Below are 7,945 nucleotides of genomic sequence, written 5' to 3' on the forward strand. Positions count from 1 at the left end.
TTGGCTGGAGTACTGTGACATACTGTACATTGTTGTTGTTATTTATTTATTCAGTTGCTTCCAACTCTTCGTGATCTCATGGACCAGCCCATTCCAGAGCTCCCTGTCAGCCATCACCACCCCCAGCTCCTTCAAAGTCAAGCCAGTCATCTTGCCCTTGGTCGGCCCCTCTTTCTTTTTCCTTACATTTTCCCCAGCATCATCGCTAAGCTTTCCTGTCTTCTCATTATGTGGCCAAAGCTCTCGCATCCATAGGTTACTACGGGGAATACCATTGCTTTAACAATGCGGATCTTTGTTTCCAGTGTGATGTCTCTACTCTTCACTATTTTATCAAGATTGGTCATTACTCTCCTCCCAAGAAAAATATGTCTTCTGATTTCCTGGCTGCAGTCTGTGTCTGCAGTGATCTTCACACCTAGAAATACAAAGTCTGTCACTGCCTCCACATTTTCTCCCTCTATTTGCCAGTTATCAATCAGTCTGGTTGCCATAATCTTGTTTTTGTTTTTTTGTTTTGTTTTGTTTTTTGATGTTTAACTGCAACCCAGCTTTTGCACTTTCTTCTTTCACCTTGATTAGAAGGTTCCTCATCTCCTCCCCGCTTTCAGCCATCAAAGTGGTATCATCTGCATACCTAAGGTTGTTAATGTTTCATCCAGCAATTTTAACTCCAGCCTTGGATTCATCAAGACCCACACATCCCATGAGACTTTCAGTTGCCATTTATCTTATCCATAGTTAAAAGTATAAGGATAATTGACACCAAAATACAACACTGCCTGAGCTCGGCGAGTGCAGCATTTTTCTGAATGAAGGAGAGAGTGTTTGAGAACCAGGACATCTGTAGGGAGACCAAGGTACTTATTTATAAAGCTATTGTCCTCCCAACCCTGCTATATGCCTGCGAAATGTGGACTGTCTACAGGCGTCACACGCAACTCCTGAAACGATCCCATCAGCATTGCCTCTGAGAAATCCTGCGAATCTCCTGAGAAGACAGGCAGACAAATGTTAGCATACTGGAAGAAGCAAAGACCACCAGCACTGAAGGGATGCTCCTACGCCATCAACTCCACTGGACTGGCCACCTTTCCTGAATGCCTGATCACCGTCTCCCAAAGCAGTTATTATACTCCCAACTCAAGAACGGGAAACGTAACATTAGTGGATAGGAAAAGAGATTTAAAGATGGGCTAACCTGAAAAATTGTGGCATAGACACGAGAATTGGGAAGCCCTGAGTCTTGAGCGCTCTAGCTGGAAGTTAGTTAGACCAGCAGTGCTGAGGAATTTGAAGAGGCATAAATGGAGGATGAAAGGGAGAAACATGCCAAGAGGAAGGCATATCAAGCCAACCCTGACAAGGGATCATCTTCCACCTGGAAACTGATGTCCTTGCTGCGGGAGAACATGCAGATCAAGAATAGGGCTACACAGCTACCTACAAACGCACCACCAGACTTGGAGGACCATCATCCTCGGGCTACAAGGGATCGCCTAAGTCAGTACTTAAAAATAGTCCTGGTGCCCATTAAATCATAATACTGTTGCTTAATTTCAAACCTTCCTGTATGTTTGAAGAGCAGAGAACCATGTATATGCCTTTAATCAATATTTCCTTATATAAAGATGTTCTTCAAGCTTCCACTATCTGATACAGGTAGTAATGAGACAGAGATTCCTTCTCAGTGGTGACACTCTGGTTGTGGAATGCTTTCATCACCAGGCAAAGTTCTGCTAATTGTCCGAAGCCTGCAAGTCTAACACTTAATAATTAATGGGAGGGATTTTATACAACTGTTACTACTGTTGTTGTTGTTAGCTTTTCAGTATTGCTTAGGCTTTTGATTATTTTAAGAGGTAATAAAAATGCCTGAATTTTAGGAAGAGAAGTGTAATTTATTATTTCTGTAACATCTGTCACACTGTCAGTTCCAGAGGAAGGCAGGGGTAAACCTCTTATGAACAAATCTTTGTTGTAGGGTCACCTTAGGATCGCCATGGGTCGGAAAGTACAGTGATACCTTGACTTAAGAGTGCAATTTGCTCCATGATCAATCTCTTAACTCAAATCACTCTTATCTCAAAATGAATTTTCCTATTGAAATGTGTATTTAATCAGTTCCGGCCTCCTGACCCCCCCCCCCCCCCTGATTTTCGTTACGTGTTTTTAAACAAGAAAATGTATTTTGTAAATTCACATTCACATGGAATGATAAAAAAGAAATCAACTCTAAAATGGTAGCACAAAGTTGTGGCACAATGGTAGAAGCACAAAGCACAGAGTGAAGAGGCAGAAGCATCCTTTTATTCATACCGTAATTCCAGTCCTCTTCCCTCTCTTGCTCTCCCTCCCTCTCTTTCTTTATGAAAGAGAGGGAGGAATAAAAACAGTACAAAATCAATTAACCCAAAGTTCCTCAAAGCAGACAGCACGGGGCAAGGAGGCTGCTCCCTTGAAGCCCTAAAGCTCTGTACTCTTGTGCCGGTGCTAACTCTTAACTCAAAACACTGCTCTTATGACAAAGCAAAAGCCAGGTGAACAACAGCTCTTAATTCAGAACATACTTAGGTTGAGATGTTCTTAAGTCAAGGTTCTACTCTATTTGAAGGAATATAATAACAACAAATAGAATCATCGACTTGGAAGAGACTACAAGGGCCATCCAGACCAACCTCCTGCCATGCAAATGGCCATCCAGCCTCTGATTAACAGCCCATAATTGTATGATGTTGATTATATAGTCAAAGATATTAAGATCTTTTCTATGATTGCAACACTTCCAGTTTTGAAATGTGTTTCCACTGAGGAGGATTCAATTCTGATTGAAGAACTTAGTTTTAAATGGTAGATAATAGCATTTATTTTGTATCTGCTGACATCTTAAATTTTTTGTTTCTTTATTTCAGATGCGGTATGGCTCATTAAAATACAAGGTGAAAAGAAGACCACAAGTATACTTCTGAGTGATCTTCGCAACTCATCTGAAATTGAACTATTATCAGTTGACTCCTCCGGGCCACTATAGGCCTGGGCCTATGTGTACGGCTTCCCTGTTCTCTCAAAATGACTCATGATCTGAGTGGATTTTCCTGGTTACGGAAGAGAAAGGGAAACATCTTTAGTGCACAGAGCTCTGCATGCGTATCTGAACTACTTGCCACTGTGCTGTGCATTTAATCATACCAAAAAAATCAATCATGGTGGTTGGAATTTATTGCTTTAAAGGCAGATCATATGTTTATACTCGGATTTTTAAAACTAATTGCTTATATGGATAGGTAACACTTCAGGGTCCTGTGCTTTATAAAACGGTATAATTTAAAGACTGGCAGATATTACTGTATTTTTGACTCTTTTGGGCGAACATTTTAATGCTTGTTTGATGTTTAACACAATGAAAATGATGCACTTCTAATTTCTTACTATAACTAAAAAGTTTATACTTGAATACATTATATTTCAAGGTATCTTAAAATGCTTTAAAATCTGGGGTTGGAGAAATGAACTTGATGGAAATAGGAATAATTAGTAGTTAGTCTTTATAATGACTTGGATCCAAAGATTCAAAAGTTCAAACAAGTAGTTTCTGCTCTGCAGTAAACTGAGTCTTTAAAACAAATAGTAGTCTGGTTTTAAAACTTTCTTCATTGCTGTGTGACATGGGGACTACTTAGTCAAAGGATTGTTTCAGCTCTCAGAACTTGTTTTGATGGTTCTTTTGACGTCTGTGTTTTGCTGTGCAATAATAATATGGATGTACCTAGTGCAGTCAGCCTATCTGATTGCTCAGTATATTGCCTTGACCATTTCTGCACAATATCAAACATACGGATTTACAGGTTTATGGGAATTTTGATGCATTTTTTTGGTCCAGTGTTTGCCAAAAAACATAGAAATGTGTTTTATTCAAAGACAGACTATTATTTCACCCAGCTCTGAGTGCTTTATTTTAGTTGGCAGTATCTCTCGGCTGTTCCAGGAAAGAATCTTTACCAGCCTGGGATTGAGTGTAATACCAAATAAGATTATTTTTGTATTTAATTTCTCTTTGGAGTCTACTAGTGCATCTGTGAGAATGCAGCCAGGTTCCTTTTTCTCCTAAAGTCTCCAGAATCCATCTAAACATTCATAGTTATATTCTGTCTTGGAGACTTCAGACAAATACCCAAAACAAAACAATACACAACCCACATATCCTAGATTCACTTGTTTCTTCTCTGGCTCTGTCTGGTGATTTTTCAATGTTAGTTTTTAAAATCTTGCATTTGTTTTCATCTTTGTTTGCATGTGTAGCCATTTTTTTTCTTGTAAAGCATTGCTAAAGACTATGTTTAGCCCATGCCCAGAACTGAAAGCCATATTAGCAGTACAAAAAAATGGATCATTGGATTCATATGCTGGTCTGTGTTAGACCAGCATAATCTGTAGAACCTGTTTTCACTTGATACATTTCTGTGATTTCCTTTGTACTCTTTCAGAGCAGCATTTTGAAATGCTAATGGATACTTAAGTGTCTCACTACTTAAAAGCTGGCTTACAAATGCCACTCTTCCTCGATGCCTAAATGTGACTCACCCGTTCTTGTTGGGTAAATCTTCCGATCTCTTGGGATAACCAGGAGTTTTAATATTGCCATCTGGATGAAAAGAATAATTTTAATCCTTTAGTGATTAAATGATTTTTAAAAAGAAAATATCATAAGATGAGATCCACATTTTAAAGCAGATCACAGTGCTGGAATCTGAACACTTGAAAAAAATGTTACCGTTATATCTGTTGGTACTAAGCTTTAATGTGAGATAAATAGATTCCATATAGATGCAGTCGCTGTTGCCTGTTTTTGGTCAAAAGATATTTAGCCGCTTGTGCTCCTTCTATTTTTATCTGTTTTATACTAATTTATACAATGCTTTTGATATGAAATAAATAAACAGATTCCAGAAAAACATAGTTTTCTTATGCATAGAAATGTCCAAAAGGTTGACAGTCTCAACAATATATAAGAGTTAACATGCTTGTAAGAGTGTTCCTTCTGTGGAAAAGAATTAACAATTTCTCCTAAAAATTAGAAGCTTGTCCCATTTTGGAAATCCAAGTGCTGCAAGCTTCAGAAATAGAATTAAATATTATAGAAAGAGTTCTTGCCATTGCATTTTTCTGTAGCTGTTAATGTGATTACACTCAATATAGGGAATATAGATTGAGATGTATGAATCGGGAGACAAACGATCCCAGGAGTATCTTTCAAAGGGCTTGTTGTTCTGCAGATACTCAGTTAACAAAATGTGGGCTGTTTTAAATTTAGTTCTTTAGCAGTTTGAGAATTTAGTTCTGTAACAGGAGTGGGTAATTTGCGACCTACTGGATATTGTCTATGACTTGCATAATTCCTCATCTTTGTCTAGTCCAGTGGTTCCCAGCCTTTGTTCCTCCAGTTGTTTTGGACTTCAATTCCCAGAAATCCCCGTCAGTTTATTAATTGGTAGGAATTGTGGGAGCTGCAATCCAAAACATCAGGAATACTAAAGGTTGGGAAGCACTGCTCTAGGCTACCTAAGACTGATAGGAATTGCACTGGGTGACACCTCCTCTTCTTCCTAAAGAACTCATCCTTGTTTTTAGTTTGCATCTTAATGCTGTATTTTGATTTTTATTTGCTTGTTGCCTAGAAATCAGCATTGTAATAGGTAAATTAACCCTTCCAGCTTGTTTCTTCCTTTTCACAAGTGAGTAAGCCAGGTAACTTCAAAGGATATGGGATAGGAAACAGTTGTGTAATGATGCATTCTAATGCTTCATATTGTGAATTTATTCAAAAAGGAACCTTGTCAGATGGGCTTGAAAGGAGGCAAGTTTAGTTTTCTTTGTACATTTCGTTAGTATGATGACACGATGCTTGCCAAAATATTGTAATTAATACTTAGAAACACTTATGAGAGGAAAGCACTTAAGAGAGTTCTTGACTGGCCAAAGCTTCCTGAGCCAAAACCTGCTTCATATGAGATCCAAAGAAGCTAGAAGTGGCCCTGTGTTTTTCAGTGAAATTAGTGAATGACAGGTTCTGTTCCCCAACACATGTGTTCTTTACCTTCTTGGAGTCAAACAGTGGCAATAGAAATACTAGAATTTGAAATGTAATTTTTGGCATGTATACTGTCAGAAAATACGTTACAACTCCCATATCCACTGGAGATACATTCGAAGACCCCCTGTGAATACCTGAAACCATGGATAATAGCAAATCCTATTAGACTTGAGCTGTAAGCAGACTGGAGAATTGCACTGGAGGACCTAGAGAAACCCACAGATACTTCTGGGGATTTTTTTTAAAGTGTGGGTATGTTAAATTGTGGATATTGAATTGTGGATGAGGTGGCTTTACTGTAAAGTATTGTGGAAAAGATGAGGCTTCCATTAGGTCACTGTTATATAAAATATTATGCAATAACAGCATATGCAAAATAAACATTCTAAACTGTATTCAAGCACTGCCTTTTACTTACCAGTTCTTACAATTAGTAGTTTCAATATCTGGATTCATCTTAACTTTAAGGACTGAAAACTTTAATTCTAATAATAAATGATCAACTTGTTTACATATTTGTAATAGAAAGAAGACTCTTCTAGCATTTTGTACTGATATTTCTTTACCTTTGTAAATGCTATTTTTGAAAGATGTAATTGCTCTTTATTTAAAAAAAAACAATAAATAAATAAATGAGTATTCTCAAAGTCTTTGACTTATATCATTTAAATGTAGTACAGATTACATTTAATATATTCCAGTCTGGCCTTTCTAAGCATTTGTAAATTGTACCAGTTCTTTCTGAAAGTTATTTAAACTTTACGGTGTGTGAGATTTCAATTTTAATTTGAAGGGCAGCTATGCATTCACAATGTAACAAAATCCAGCTGTTTGGGAAGTTTGGTGACATGGCAGTTGCATGTTGCTCCAATGTAGGAGTCAAGTAGACTGTGGTATTTTTGCCCACTTTGCCCCCCCCCCCCAAAAAAAAAAAGAAACCTCACAAAAGGTTAAAATAATAATTATCAGCCAGTATCAAATCTCCCTTTTTGGGGCAAGGTTCTGGAACATGTGGTGGCCTCGCAGCTTTAGGGATTCTTGAGAAAAACAAATTACTTGGATCCCTACCAGTCCAGCTTCAAGCTTAGCCATGGAACAGAAATGGCTTTGGTCGCCTTGGTGGATGACCTTCACAGAGAGCTCAACAGGGAGAATGTTTCTCTTGGCCATCTCAGCGGCTTTTGATACTATTGATCATGGTCCGCAGTTTGGGGGTCCTCCTGGATTCTTCACTTACGTTTGAGGCTCAGGCGTCAGTGGTGGCCGGGAGGGCCTTTGCACAATTAAGACTCGTGCACCAACTGCGACCGTACCTCGGGAAGGCGGATTTGGCCAAAGTGGTCCACGCCTTAGTCACCTCTAGACTAGATTACTGCAATGCACTCTACGTGGGGCTGCCCTTAAAAATGGCCCGGAAATTTCAGATGATCCAACGGGCGGCAGCCAGATTGTTAACTGGGGCGCCTTACAGGGAGCGGTTAACCCTCCTGTTCAAGGAGCCCCACTGGCTGCCATTCATTTACCCAATTCAAGGTGCAGGTTCTTACCTACAAAGCCCTGAACGGTTTGGGACCCGCCTACCTGCGTGACAGCATCTCTGTATACGAACCCTCACGATCCCTTTGATCATCCGGAGAGGCCCTGCTCTCGATCCCACCAGCATTGCAGGCGTGATTGGTGGGGACGAGAGAGAGGGCCTTTTCGGTGATGGCCCCTCGAATGGAACTCACTCCCTAAAGACATCAGACAGGCCCCAATTCTGGCAGTCTTTAGGAGGAGCTTGAAGACATGGTTGTTCCAGTGTGCCTTCCCGGAATAATGATTCCATAGCACTTTACATTTTTTTGGTCTGCT

The 7,945-nt window shown here is 39.3% G+C and overlaps 1 protein-coding gene across 1 annotated transcript in view; it reads left to right on the plus strand.

Moving 5' to 3' along the window:
* REEP3 (receptor accessory protein 3) overlaps nt 1-6,738 on the plus strand; it is an 86,506-nt gene extending 79,768 nt beyond the window's left edge. Inside the window, exon 8 of the mRNA XM_060768931.2 lies at nt 2,913-6,738. Within this exon, the coding sequence (XP_060624914.1) occupies nt 2,913-2,969 (57 nt within the window). The 3' untranslated portion in view covers nt 2,970-6,738. The remainder of the gene's footprint in view (nt 1-2,912) is intronic.
* The last annotated feature ends 1,207 nt before the right edge of the window (nt 6,739-7,945 follow it).

Source organism: Anolis sagrei, chromosome 3 (assembly GCF_037176765.1).
Source record: "Anolis sagrei isolate rAnoSag1 chromosome 3, rAnoSag1.mat, whole genome shotgun sequence".
Classification (NCBI taxonomy): Eukaryota; Metazoa; Chordata; class Lepidosauria; order Squamata; family Dactyloidae; genus Anolis; species Anolis sagrei.